The following is a 14,816-nucleotide window of genomic DNA, read 5'->3' on the forward strand; positions in this document are numbered from 1 at the left end:
TCTTGATTGAAAAAATGATATTCTGTACTGGTGATCTACATTACATCATTATTGTATAATCTACTGTAACTATTGTTATGTCATAATTTGTTCGTATACATTAAAATTCAATTTAAGTACAACCAAATGAAAGTCTCAACATAAACAAAAAAATAAATTCCAGATAATGACAAAGAAGACTATTTATGATGTAACAGTTAACTTTATTTTTAGTGGACCAGTACTTATAACAAAGCTCACACTAATTCTATTCAGTTTTAGAGAATTCAAACAAATAACTCCACACTTAATTTACATAACAATACTGATATGGTGAATATTTATGCATACCAACATAAATATAGCTAAAGACCAACAACAAAGAAAAGGGAAACATATAAAAATTGCTATATCACAAAGAATAAAAATAAAATTGTACAAAAATAGTTTCAGCATCAATTATGCACTTATTATAAAACTATGCATTTACAAAGCAAAGTTGATAGAAATATTGATATATGACAGCAAAAAAAACAACAAACTGTAAAAATATATATGTACTAAAACCAATTATTTAACCAATGGATAGAAAATGTGAGTTTGGCAACTATGAAAGTCAGAAGTAAGGCTAGAACATTAATTCCTGGGAAGCTTCTGTCAGTATGGTTCTCTATGACAACACTTTTTATTGTACCTCAAGAGCACTATTTTGAAAAATTGTCATACTTAGCTCTTACCAATAGATATAATTAAAATTGACATCAAATGTCTACCTGGTTATATATTCAAAGGAGTACAGACTGTTAAAAAGCATTAAACAGGTAATAACAAAAACGGCAAGTTCAATTGAATTAATAAAATAAGTCAAAGTATTTATCATTTTCATTGTAATACATTACAAACTTCATAAGTCGGGTCATTTCTACTGACAGGAAATAAACTACTGCAAAATCAGGGACAAAAAGAAAAAAAAAAAACAAAATTTTGTATACAAAATCCACAAAATGGAAACAAATGCAAATGCTTGTTTTTTTTATTAATGCAAAATAACAGATCTGGGAGAGTGAATGATAAAACCTTGTTTTTTCTTGTTTTAATTGTAAAATTTGAAAGCTGAACTGTAAGTACTAAAAAAACAAACAAAAACTTAACAAAAGGAAGACATAAATGATTGTAGACTGAATGATACAACACTGTTTACAATTACAACAGATACACTTTGACAGGCAATATCTAGATATGTAAATTGTTAAAATGCTCCTAAAGTAAATGTCTTTAATATTGGCAGATTGAAAACTTATAACACATTTTGAGAAAACTGCTAAATTCAGAAATTATAATATTTGATCACCTACATGTATTATTCAATAATTTGACGGTGGACTGTACAATATCATTTGTATACATCTAAGCAGTTTGAAGGCTTGTGCTTAACCAAAAACCCTGTTAGATTTTACCATGTAAGATTTTATTATTGCGACCCTCACAATGTCGCAGAAAAACAACACAATAATTCCTGAATTTACAGTTAGCATCTCAGGTAAGTTATGCCTTTTCTAGACCTGGAAATCCTGTTGAGAATGGATTTCCTGTATGGAACCCCAGTGGAGGTGCACCATCAGGGTATTCATGCTTCATTGCAGGCTGAGTGAGAGGTACATTTCCAGGGTAACCCCGGTCCTGGGCATAGGTCTTGTCAGCTGGATAGGCATAGGAAGGATGACCAGTGTAAACAGAGGGAACAACTCCAGGCTGGGCTTCTGGTGGGATCTCAATCTTCCCTTGACCCTGTAAAATAAAAAGCATTTTATATTTTATTTAATCTGCCTCAACAACCAGGAATGTATGGGTCTTGTTTGATCATTAGGTTGTATAAAAACTTAAACTTATTTGGTATTAGGCCTTAAGTAATGATCTTAATTCAAAATGATGCATTTGGTCAGTACAAGAAGAATAGGATGCCTGAGTATATCTGGAGTAACAACCACTTACAAAATTAGCATGCCTAAGGATGAATTTAGCTTCTATGAATAGAACATTGAAGACCAACAGAAATTTTAACTTGAAATTTAAGGATAATAGATATGGTAAATATATCAGAGACAACAACCCTCGTCAGGAAGAATTAAGGTACCCTTAATGTACATGTAGCATCTGCAAAAAAAAGCTGTGCTCCAAAAAAGTTAAGACAAAATTTCCCATTTTAACAAATGGTTTTTGGTTAGATTTAAAAGAGGACTCATAATAGAATCTATTAACCTCATTAAGAATCACTTAATGGCTATAGAATGGTACTTCAAGTGAAATTTTAACATATGACCTATGGTATTTACGTCTCATTCATTTCAAGTCATTAAGTCCTATGTTAGTTTATCATAAACAGTACTTTGCCTTGAAATTTAATCATTAAACCAATATCGGTTATGTTTTAAATGGTCCTATGAATCCTAAGAACTTAAGTACATACAGGAATTAGTTGCTCCTGGTACTTAAGAGGACCATATAAATGGGTACACATTGGTCTAGCCTGCGTGTATAGTCCTCCTAAAGCAGCATATCCTTGATGGCCTCCAGCTGGTGTCTTCTCTGCTACATAAGATCCAACCTGTAAAACAGAAAAAGGAATGATAACATCTTGAGCGCATCATTTGTTATTCACTTGTATATGGCTACTTAATTTGTAGACAGTTTTCCTTAATAGAATACTGTGAAAGTACTTTAATTCGTGGATACAAATTTTCATGGATAAGGGAAGAAACACAAGTACCTGGATTCTTGAATTCATGGTTTTGAGGTTTTCAGTATACACATCAATGAAAATCTCCTTTTCGTTGGAAACCAAATTTCATGGTTTGGCCAACCCATTAAAACCACGAAAATTGGTATCTCATGAACAAAAGTACTTTCACAGTTATTAATTGGGAAGAGTGAATAACCAAAATATGATCACAAGTGAAGAAGAATGCCTAGATTTAATGATTGTGCACTTAAATCTTAATGCATCCTTGGATGAATGATTCTATTTTGGTTATTCACAATAACCAAATGATTATCCTATTTATTATGGGAATATGCAGTAAATCACTGCTATCTATATAATAAACATTTTTACCTTGTTATCATTATGTGCATCATAAACTTTACAGTTAAGATCCGTAAAATTGATACCTTAACTGTATTTGTGAATCGGTCTGATTGTTTAAGTATCAGTCTTTATAAATATCAGACAGAAGATGATTCATGCATGTCAAAAACCCACCGAATTCAGTTTCATTTCTTGTTCAGAAACAGTTCCTAATCACATAACCTGCCTTAGTTTTTCATTTTGTGGTTGCGCTTTTGAGAAAAAAAAATGATATAGATTGTGCATTAAATTGGAACTTTGCAAGAGTTACTGTTCTTGATTTTGTTTGATTTGGTTGCTTTTAGTGGGAGATAAATTTATGTAATATTTTTCAAAAGTGCAGATATGAATACAGATATAATTATTGTCATGTAAATAAATAGCACATGTAGATTGAAAAAGCATTGTTTGTTCTAATGGATATTCTACACCATGAATTACTTTACTATTGACAGTGTCTGAATTTTATATGGACTGGTACTTCATTTGTTAAACTGGAAGTCAAAAATAGAGTCATTATCAGCTAGAAAATTTAGTTTTTTAATCTGACACAGTTTGAAATGACTGCAGATTTGCTGAAACTGAACTGTAAGGAATAAATGCTTGTCATAATTTTTACAGATGTAACTGACTGTGTCATTTTTAATAACTTGTTGAAATTAAATAGAAATTACACCAATATGACCTATATGTAAAGATGACTTTGATTGCCAGCCAAGAATTGTGATATGTATCAAATTATGACAAGAGTGGAATTGTTACACCCCTGATTATCATGTCTCAATCATGCAAAGTATCTGAGCTGAACTGCCAAATGATTTCATGCATTGCTAAGTCATCACGGACTGATCAGTGATGACTATATTTTTTTGTCATCCATGTAAGATTCCTCTGAATTTGGAAATTTATTATTTAAAATTAATCAAATAAAAAGGAGTTAATATTTTACTCAAAATCTAATATTCATCCAAATTTTCTGCCTTTGTTTGAAAAATCAAATTTCAAAATTAAGTTTTAAAATCCATACAAGTTTATTATCTATCATAATTTTCAATTTGGCTAATATTGAAAACCCAAAATTTATCAGATAGAAATTTTGACCGCCCTTTAAAAACCTCAGTCAGTACAAGATTTTACCTTGTATATCCACATACTAAGAATAAGATAATCGTGACATTTTTATTTTGTATCACTCACTGTGTTAAGGATTGCCAAAGCTCTGATTTTACCATCCTCAAATGGAAATGAACTTAAAATGTACTCCTCTCCAATTTTAGTCTGGTAGTCAGTTAAAACTCTGAAAAAGAACAGGATCTGCTGAATTATGCATGTCATACCAATCTATATAAGATTCAGACATTGATATCTTTCGAGTTGCTTCATGGTGAAAAAAACCCACTGAACAAATGATGCTTATTATGACTAAATATGCTATATTTCTACTTAACTGTAGTCCTTTCCATATACAGGACTGTATTTTGGAGAAAACCATACATTCATCTCCCACATCAAATCAAGAGCAATATCTCTTACAAAGAGCCAATTCAAAGTTTATATGATTTTCATCTCAGAAGTGCAACAACATGACAATTTGGTCTGTAACTGTTTCCGAAGAAACTGTTACATTTAAAAAGTTAACATTTTGAGGGTTTTGATGTGCATGAGCAGTGAGTGAAGGGGTTTTTAATGTCCTTGACTACCCTGTCTGGTCACGTATGGACGATAATGCATAAATAACCTACTGTCTGATATTTATAGAGAATGCTTCTTACAGACCTCATTTCATTCTTAAACAATCACAGTGTAAAATACTTTAAACTACAAGATTGTTTTCCAATACTTGACACATTTAAAAATTTTAAACAAAAGCTAAATCACCTAGAAAGTCAATGAACCAAAATTTGGTTTTCGATTTAAAAATATTAAGTGTGTATTTCTTTAATACATGAGTAAATAGTTCCTTTTTAAAATGGGTCTTTGATGGTGCATTTTGTATTGCATGTAGAACTCTTACCCTACTGGTGCACCTGGTCCATGCTCCCATTTTTAGAGGAGTTCATGTTGCTTATACATGTATACTTTTATTTCTTTATATGTCTTATTTTGGTTATTTCATGTTCTTTGTTGTATGTATCTATTTTCCATGTATAATCTTACCAGTAATCCCTGGATTACATTCTTTTCTGCTTGAATCTTGGTTCTCTTGGTTTCTCTTTTTGTACCAGAATTGGCAGAAACTTTCAATTTCTCTTATTATTACAATATATTATACAATGGATTAAAAATGAATACCTTTTAATACAATCTAAAGCAATCAGCTTATCATTCTGGACTGTGACAGTACTGATTACATCCCTTGCTTCTTGACATGACATTCGACAGAGTCGCTGCAATAAATCAAAAAGAATATCAATTAGGGCAAGAAAAGTTATAAAATAGCAGACTAAAGATAGTAAACACTTGAAGTGAATATATGATAATATTGTTTAAATAAAAAGTTAATGTGTTAAATGGTGTAAAATATTGAACAAAATAGAAATGGTGAAAAGCTAAATGTTTTTGATGAAAAAAAAACCCAATGTAATCATGACTAAAATATATTCATAATAATTCAAATCTGTAATCAAAAGAAAACAATATGGAAAAAACACAGTGGACAATCTCACACTCATAATGGAAGCCATTCATAGAGACTACACAGACTTTTTGTATCGCGCTAGAATTCTAACAAATAGGCTTATGGAACAGGGTTATGTTGCTACAAGATTGAAGCCATCACTAGAAAAGTTTTATGGTTGTCATCATGAACTCATGGATCGTTACGCTGTATCCATCTGTGCCATGAAAACTGATTTGTTCAATATGTCATACTTTTTCTTTCCTCTTTCGTCTACCCCGGACATGACTTTTTATGAGCAACTCAGTGGGTGTTTCTAGAAAAGCAGAGGACGCTTACTTTACCGGGGCACCTGGTCCATGATCCCAGTTTTTAGTGGAGTCCAAGTTGCTCATTTGCCTTTGTTACTTTGTATGTATGATTTTAGTTACTTTATGTTCTTTGTTGTGTATGTTTGTTTTCCATGTCTGGTCTTTGTCCCTGAATTACATTCTTTTGATTACTGCTATAACCCTGGTTCCCTTGATTACTCTTTAAGTACTCATGTCCCCAATTCAACTGAATAAGAGAAATTGCATGTAACAACATGTACTAAAAAGTTCAGAATCAACCAATTCTAAGCAAACACAGCCCAGCATCTCTTGCGGCTGTAGTATGATTTATAAAGACTTAGAATCTAAAAAAAATTGCACACTAAATGTACATGAAATGTGCTAATTTTTAATATTTTTCATATTGGTCAAATACAGAAGAGTGGGAAAACAGTACACACAAAATTGATTTATTACCCTATAAAACACTTCATCATTTTCCCAAACCAAGAAAGTTGATACCAGTGAATATTTTCATTGGACAGAATTGTCAGAAAGTAAATACATTCACAGTAAAAACAGCAATTTAATTCTACAAAGTTTGATTCAAATCCACAGAAACTGCCCAAACTGTCCCCTAAGTTATACAAGTCGTACAAATAATTACCAATCATCCTCTTGTTGTAGGGACAAAAGAATACTTGCTTGTTACTATAGAGATATATATGGCATATTTAGTAAATGTTCATAAATTCGACAACTTACTGGTTCTAATATCTGTATAGCTCTCACTTTGTCTGATGGTGCTTTGAATGCTAACAATATCTGGGCAGCCTGGACAAAAAAGATATCATGAACTCATTATTTAATAAGTAATTTGCTACAAAAAACATAACTTCAGCAAATTAGTGTTAATAGTTCTCTCCGAGTCAAAGTAGATACTACATACACTAGTACACTGTAATTGTAAACATTTTTTTCAGAAATCAAACAGTTTTACAAACTATAAATACAACCAAGAACTTCATTTACAATGTGCTAAATTCAGTCAGAGATATAAAGCAGTAAAAAATATTGACAAGTAAGTTGTATTTAAAGCAAGGTAAAATAGCATTGGTCATTGTCTAAGATGTCGTAAGTCAAAAATAATAGTACCAGTATATAAATTATTGGATTTTAAGATCATTTAGTCAATAAATTTATAAAAATGTATATTATTTAGTACCTGGTTAGCTGTAAAATATCCCCTTGAACTGTAAAGAATCTCAACCTTTTTCTCTATATATGAGGTTTCCTACAATAAAATTGGTTTATATAACTTAATACATTGTAAATCTACAAATTGTATTAGATGTCATATATTGAGGATCAAATTTACTGATAATGTAAAAATGTATATTTTTTTATGGCACTACTATTTAATAACGGGGAAGATGGAGGAACTCACACACAATTATTAGATGGATATTTTCTTTTCAATTCAGAACTTCTACTGGCTATATATGCATCATTTTGATTGACTCAGAAAAAGAGGAGATTTCATGTGTTATAAACTGGTAATTTCAATGCTGGAACTCCATATCTTTTCTTGCTACTGGTAGACTATGTCATAACTAAACTATGGAATACAGGTAAAAATAATGATGGCCTATCAATGAGTCTACACAAGTATATGCATGTAACTGAAACATAATGTTTTGACAACACTAAAAAAGTCATGGGTTTTGCTTGAAATTGTATTTTTTTTAAAAACAGTCATACAGGTTTAACTAATAAAAAAAAAACCAAAAAAACTGCAACATATTTTTTTCATATGTTTAGGACCACTATGAAAAACAAAGTAGTTCATGAAAAAAAGTAAATATAAATCATATGGGAAATTTAATGAACAGTTTACGTGTGAAATTGTATGTGACAAGATTATTGGGAAACTTTTCCTTTTTGAAATGATCAAAGACACATAACATTCTACCAGAAAGGAAAAAACTGTCCAGATTCTGGTCCTTAAAAACATGTCTACTATCATAAATATAATTTCTGTTCCATAAGTACACATGTACATGTAACAAGCTCCAACCAACTCTTTTCACACATGTAAAATATTAAACATGTCAACAAAACAGGAATACTCATATAGAATAATTGAAACTTAAGAGTTTCATTTTTATTATTCCCCACAGGATCTAAATTGTGTATATACATTTGTAAGGCCAAAATAAAAAAAAAATATCCTTGATTCTCATCTTCTCCCAACCCAATTTTTTCACCATCCTTGAACAACTTTATTTTGAATTTTTCCAAGTTTAGGTCAATTTCCTTCACATTTACAGTTTTTTTTTTACAAAAATTGATAAAAAATAAAATTCACTGAACTGCCCCTAAATTTGAAAATGTTGGATGTGAATGTAGGATTTTTTTAAGGATAGCCTAAACTTACTTTTAAAAAAGTATTGTGAAGTCCTCTTATCATCAATGTCAATTTAGTTTAAAAATTTAATAAGATAACATTGAAATAACAATAAACTGAACTTGATGGAAAAAAATGATGTTGAAAATTTACTTACTTTAATACATGTAGGAACATAGTGACTCAATATTTTTTCTTTTAATTTAATCATTTATATTTGGTAAAAAAAGCTTTTACACTTTTATAACTTTATTCTCTTGATATTGCACATATTTCTCTTTAATGAGAACTAAAGTTCATTAGAATTACTTGTAATGTGGTTTTACTATTGATATTTTTTGGTAGTTGTAGCATGCACAATTTCATAAGGAAAGTCATAAGGAGTATTTGAAATATACAATATTACAAGTCAGTTACGAAATATGATACAATTAGCACTATTGTATTAAGCATGAAAGTCTTAACTGCATGGATATTCCATCAACTCTGTAGATAGGTCAAATATTTATAATAATAGACAACATAAGCTTTGGCGAGCTTTTAACCGAATGAACATATATATATATATATATATATCGAATACACAAGATCTGTAAAGCAAAGAGACTGCACATACACATAGGCATGCAACATTTAAAAGCAAAAGAACAGCAAATTACAAACATAATCTTTTTTTTAGGGCTTTAGTATTTTACTGCAGCAGAAAAGCAGCTTCACTTGAGTAGGCAGATGCTTCACAGCCACTTAATTTAAAGCTGTTCAGAAGGACTTCGGTACAAAGATGCTTGTGTTAATCTATGTGGGGAAATACTATCAAATGGGGCTCGACTATCAATCAAGTAATGGGTATTACAATGTTACCTTCTTCAAGTTATTGAATGACTTGATAGTGTTTGACAATTAAAATGAGTTAAGAGGATTTTTCAGTTTTCTCTTCACTTTACCTGATTAATTCGATTGAGCAACGCCGTAAAAACGTTGCTATCCATAGCTTCCTTGGCCATTCTAGAAAGGTTATTACTAAAGTGGTCGAAACTACAAAATTTTCAGTCCACCGCGAAATCAAGCAGCTTGGCAACGGGGACGCCGGAAATGCAGTTCGCGCAACTACTGTCCAAGGGGAATAACCCTGTTTTTATTTTTAGTTGAACAGGATTTTGAAATAACTACGTTTTGCTTTGAAATGTGAGAAAACTGACAACTTTATAGCGTACTCATGTATGTTTATTGCTTGTTGTAAGTCTTACTAATTAGGAAAATAGGATCACCTGAACAAGGCGATCACAATACTAGTATACCAGTATTGTTAACAATACTGGAACAAAATTTTATTCCAGTATTGTAAATTTAAAAAAAAATGGTTTAATGTGTCATTTTATTATGTATTCCATTGTTTATTTTATTAATTAATTAATTGACTATGATTGGAAATCTTTCTATACTGTCTATCAGGTGTTCTTATTAAAAGAATAGTATGGAATAAAATAAAATAAAATTCATTCATTTTCGTAACTTTTTATTCATACATGTGATATAGTTTCAATTTATAAATTGCACAACAATACAAACATTGTTCATTTTACACACAGAACTGTTCACTTTTAATACAAACACTTAACACAAATAAACATTAATAGTCATAAAAGAGTTCATTTCACACACAGTATTGTTCTGCTATATGTAGAATGATGTTTCTGTAAGCTTCATCTAGTGTTTTATCCCAGCGGCCTCTCCACATCCTTATATCAAGGTAGGAGGGAAGTGAATCAGAAAAAACGCCTTTCATTTCTTTGAGCTTGTATTTGGCTTTACTCCAGTATGATTCATTTGCCTGTGTATGGACACCTGTCTCAGGGTCTACAAAGTTCAAAGAATGGTTGACTGTAGCATGGTTCAAATTGAGTTGCTCTTATATTTGGTGGTAGGCTTTCCACTGGTCAGAGTACACTGTTGAACCCGGTCTTACAATGCGTTGTATGATTGGAAACAATGTGGCCGAAAACCCAGACTTCTTCATGTGCTCTTGCTCTCCTGCCACGATTATATTTTGGTTTGTGATTAAAAAGACTTTCATCTATTTGGACTATTACTCCTGGTCCACCTAGTTGAGCTGGTGTCTGAATAAGTTTTGTAGAACATACTTCACGTAGGTACTGAAACATCTGAATAGTTGATTTCTCGGATACCTGGACCATCTTTGAAGCTGTTGTCACCTTAGTTCCTTGACTCCAGAGGTATATTACGTACAGCCATTTGTCAAGAGTAATTTTAGACTTCGAAGAAGGAGCCAGTGCGTATGGTACGAAAGCTACATCTGTTTGCACACCTTTGGTTTGAACAACGCCAACCCCATCCATCAGAAGTAGAGCTAGTTGGTCTTTGAGTGAGTTCCATGGGTAGATTGCATGTTGAACAAGAGCATGAATCTGCAAGTAGTTTGTGTTCTCTGAGGTAGTTGATAACATCAGATGGGTCTTTGCTGAATATGACACTAGGTGCTAAGTGTGTATAAAAGTCAGCCATGTTTACAAAGTGTATGAAAATTGCTGTTTCAGGTCAACTATTTAAGAACCTTTTCAGCTTGTGTTTATTCAATTGACATCTTTTCATGTAATTAGGAGGTAATTATTAATGGTAAAATCAAACTTATTTGTAATTAAACTACATTAAAGAAAAAACAATTTTTTAAATGAACATGATTAAGTAAATCATATCCTTTTAAAATAATTGTTTGGGAATAATGTACCAAGCTTACTTGTAAAGAAATAGCATACATGAAAGTGACCATAATTTACAGTTTACACCAAGCTGACCTTGAAGAGATAGACATAAAAACTCTGACAATTCCATTCCTTCATCATTTCAAGTATGGCAATGCAAGGTATTTCATCACTTTTCCCAGTTTTTCCTACTGACATGCCTGTCTTAGAAAGAGTGAAAATCATATGTATCAGACACAGCAATGATTATTTTAAAGGCTGGTCTATAGATCAACTCAGTCACTCTATGTTCGACACCTTGGTCAAACCTCTGCAACCAATAACACCAGAGATATATGCAGCAAATATAAAGAAAAATGAAGTAACCCGAAACAAAAAACTTAAATACTGCATAGACACAGCTACTCAAGACCATCCACCAAATTGGGCAACTCAATACTTCAAAGACCTGGAATCCCAGACAATACAGACAACAACTAAAGCCAAAGACATTGCCTGCATCTTTTGGAGGGACACGGGTCATGCTGTCAAAAGAAAGAGACAACCAGGAGAAACAGAATACCAGTACTGAAAAAGGCATGCATCTGAGAAAAGCACTACTCCTGAAGAAGATGACACAGTGTCAGATGACTAGCTGCAACTACTGCATTGTCTGTGCAACAATCACTAAAGTACATCATGCAGCTGGACAAGAGACAACTACAGAAAAAGGTAGATGAACATCAACATGCCATCAAATCACTTCAAGAAGAAGGGGGACAAATGAAGACTAAAACTATTGATGAAATGAAATTAACTTTAATGACAGTGGCTGTGTATGAACATTTAAATTTGTGAACTTTTCAATTTATATTTACTGAATTTTTCATAATAGTGCTTCCACAGTTGATACATGTAGTGCTTTTTACATACATATGAATTTCATGATTAATCTGAATTTGGATATATACCTTATAACTATATGAAATAAAATTATATTAAAGCATGAAATTGTTTTTTTTTTATTTCTATTGTCCAATCATTTTATAATTACAAAGTTTAATTATTGCAATGTAAATTAACCAAACAATACAATATATAATCAACAATACTGGAACAATACTCGGAGACAATACTGGAATAAAATTTTGTATACCAGTATTGTGATCGTCTTGTTCAGGTGATCCGGAAAATATCATATCTTATAAAAATGATGTTACAAGATAATTACAGATTGAATTAATTCAGAGTGTCCGTGGAAAGTGTTCATAACGCATTCGTTATTGACACTGACTATACATAGATCTACAGTACTGTATGTGCAGAGGTATTCCAACACCCTGCATTATAACTTTATCCTTAACTGGTCATGTTAATCTTTGTTTTTCTAAAAAAAGCAATCTGAATAAAACTGCGATATGGTTGGTACACATACACATGTATATGATCTTGGCTGCAGTACAGGGAATGTAAAATGAAGCCCCTGATATACAGATGTATTTTTTGGTTAGGATTATGTTACACTTATATATAAGTTTATATATATATTGTTAGGCTTTACAGGAATATTTGAACATTTAATTGGCTTCGTCTCAGACTTGGTTATTGAATTTCAATTAAGCAAACTGTGTTGATTTAAAAAAATTTAAAAATGTCAGTTTTGTATACAGTTTGGACGGTAAACCACTAACAAAAAAAAAGACTGCCTATGAGATTTAGGTGTTATTGTTTCAGATGACTTGCATTCAGACCGTCATATTTAGCATGTAGTGAATAAAGCCAATCAACTTCTAGGTCAAATAAGACAATGTTTAACTAAATTTTAAACATCTGAAAAAATTTCTATACTTTATAAATCAATTGTGCGTTAAATTAGATATATGGAAGCATTAGGAAAGGCCGAAAGAAGGGGTATCCACAAGGCAAACAATTCGTTAACACTTGTGTCTTTAAAACAGAGGTTGGGTACAAGATATGTGTAAAGCAAACAAGTATGTTCAGTGGACATTGTCCGAAATTTTTATAAAACCAAATTTAACAATTCTTTCGAAATGAGAACAAATTGAACAGTAGATATCACAACTACAATTTATCCAAACACTTCTCTAGAACTGAAGTTAGGAAAATTATGAATACAAAAAATGTAGTTGGTACTTGCTTCGTCCCTTTACTATTGCCGCCCCCTCATTGGCTAGTTTTAAAAGATGACTGAGGTCCTTACAGATGTGAAAGGACAGAATAACAAAGTAACTGTAACAAAGTAAAGCATGACATGAATTTTGTGTTCCAATTTCCAATACAACATTTGGCTTTCAAAATTATTTCCCTCTTTTTGCTAATTGCGCTATGGCATTTCGATGGTTGTGACCAAAGGCATGATGGTCGCAAGGTTGCTAGCTGAGAGGAACACAGAAAAACTGTTTCAAGACTGGTAGAAATTCAAGGATGCCATTAGGCTTTGAAGTCAGTCATGCACAATGAAGATATTACAGCCATTTGGAGACACTATAACAAAAGAACTTTCTACTGGATAATAACAAAAAAAATAAAGAAGCAATTTCTAAAGATGATGTGGTTTAGGAATTTCAAATTCAGACAAGTACACATTTGAGTTAGATGCCATTACTTGTTTGATAGTCGACCTTTTTAAAGTACAAAAACTTAGACACAAATTCAGATTAGTACGAGTGCAACACCCCTTCCCCCAAAAATTGGGATGCAAAAGATTACAGATATTCTCATGCAAGCTTTAGTAGACCTTCTTTCACCAGAAATACTGTTTACAGTCTATGATTTTTTATGATAAGAAACAGACTTTCTTCAGAAGTTGAGAACTGCGAATATCAACAGATACTTTCAGAACATCACTTAATACAATCATACTCTGGAAATTACCACTTGAGGTAATAATTAACGTAATAAGATAGAATGATAGGGATTCATGGAATTTAGATAATTATCATGATAATGAATTTGCATTCTAAAGGAGGTTAAGGTTGCTCTGTACAGATGATATTGAGGTGCATTGTTTTATACACAAAATTGACCCTGTCTTAATTTTGTAAAACCTGAAAATAAAAATAGAGCAGGTAAACAAAAATAAATGCAAGGCTCTGTCAAAATTGTTTCAACACTCATCAAATAGAAACTTGAGGTCCAAATTTAACTGTGGCTACTGCAATCAAAGACATCATAGAGGTCTATGTTTACACAGTTAGAAACAGACAATTGTTCTTCGTAGAGTAATAAAATATGCAGTCTTTTGGATGTCTCATGTTTATTTGTGACTGTAAAATGTATTGGATGTAGTTCTTCTTATCCTGTGATAAGGTTTTTTCAAGTCAATAATTTCATTTTACATTCACTTAAATGTCTTTTTGCAGCTTGGGTTATGTTATGTTACATTGTATGTCCGAAAATGATAGGGCGACTTGTCTGAGGGTGAAGTGAGTGACCCAAGGGTGACTATTTTGCCCAAATCGCCCAGTAGCGTGAGCCCTGATGTTTTGAATGTATTGCACTGCACAATGCAAGGACATTGACATTATTTCCTTTTGGCACATTTTGTGTTAATTGACAGCCCTGTTATCATCTTTGTTTTCATTGTTGGTGTTGTTGTCCATTATACACTTGGTTTTAGGGCATTAGCTTGAATATTAAAGGATTGACCTTGATTAAG

The 14,816-nt window shown here is 31.8% G+C and overlaps 2 protein-coding genes across 5 annotated transcripts in view; one reads left to right on the forward strand and one right to left on the reverse strand.

The window, feature by feature from the left end:
- On the reverse strand, nt 1–9,542 carry LOC148616888 (uncharacterized). Its single transcript, XM_088584048.1, has 7 exons — nt 9,383–9,542; nt 7,257–7,325; nt 6,797–6,865; nt 5,396–5,490; nt 4,301–4,400; nt 2,447–2,584; nt 1–1,767 (listed from the first exon to the last, which is right to left on the reverse strand). Exons 1-7 carry the CDS (start codon nt 9,440–9,442, stop codon nt 1,525–1,527), a joined length of 774 nt encoding a protein of 257 aa, XP_088440174.1. The 5' UTR covers nt 9,443–9,542; the 3' UTR covers nt 1–1,524.
- The window catches only part of LOC148616889 (uncharacterized), a 26,270-nt gene continuing 20,996 nt past the window's right edge, over nt 9,543–14,816 (forward strand). For 2 of the 4 annotated variants that reach the window (XM_088584043.1, XM_088584045.1), the window contains exon 1: nt 9,543–9,656. The gene's annotated coding sequence lies outside the window, so the exon portion shown is untranslated. Of the gene's footprint in view, nt 9,675–14,816 lie in introns of all 4 variants that reach the window. The other 2 variants (XM_088584044.1, XM_088584046.1) reach the window with 1 other exon arrangement.

This window comes from Perna viridis, chromosome 5 (genome assembly GCF_037379345.1).
Source record: "Perna viridis isolate PV_CMFRI_1.1 ecotype Kerala chromosome 5, ASM3737934v1, whole genome shotgun sequence".
Lineage (NCBI taxonomy): Eukaryota > Metazoa > Mollusca > Bivalvia > Mytilida > Mytilidae > Perna > Perna viridis.

Excerpts from the sequence above, each read along its gene's own strand:
- LOC148616888 (XM_088584048.1), bottom strand. The coding sequence starts at position 9,442 with ATGGCCAAGGAAGCTATGGATAGCAACGTTTTTACGGCGTTGCTCAAT. Across the intron at positions 6,866-7,256 it reads GATATTTTACAGCTAACCAG|GCTGCCCAGATATTGTTAGC; the intron begins GTACTAAATAAT and ends TTTTTTGTCCAG. Across the intron at positions 2,585-4,300 it reads CTTTGGCAATCCTTAACACA|GTTGGATCTTATGTAGCAGA; the intron begins GTGAGTGATACA and ends TCTGTTTTACAG.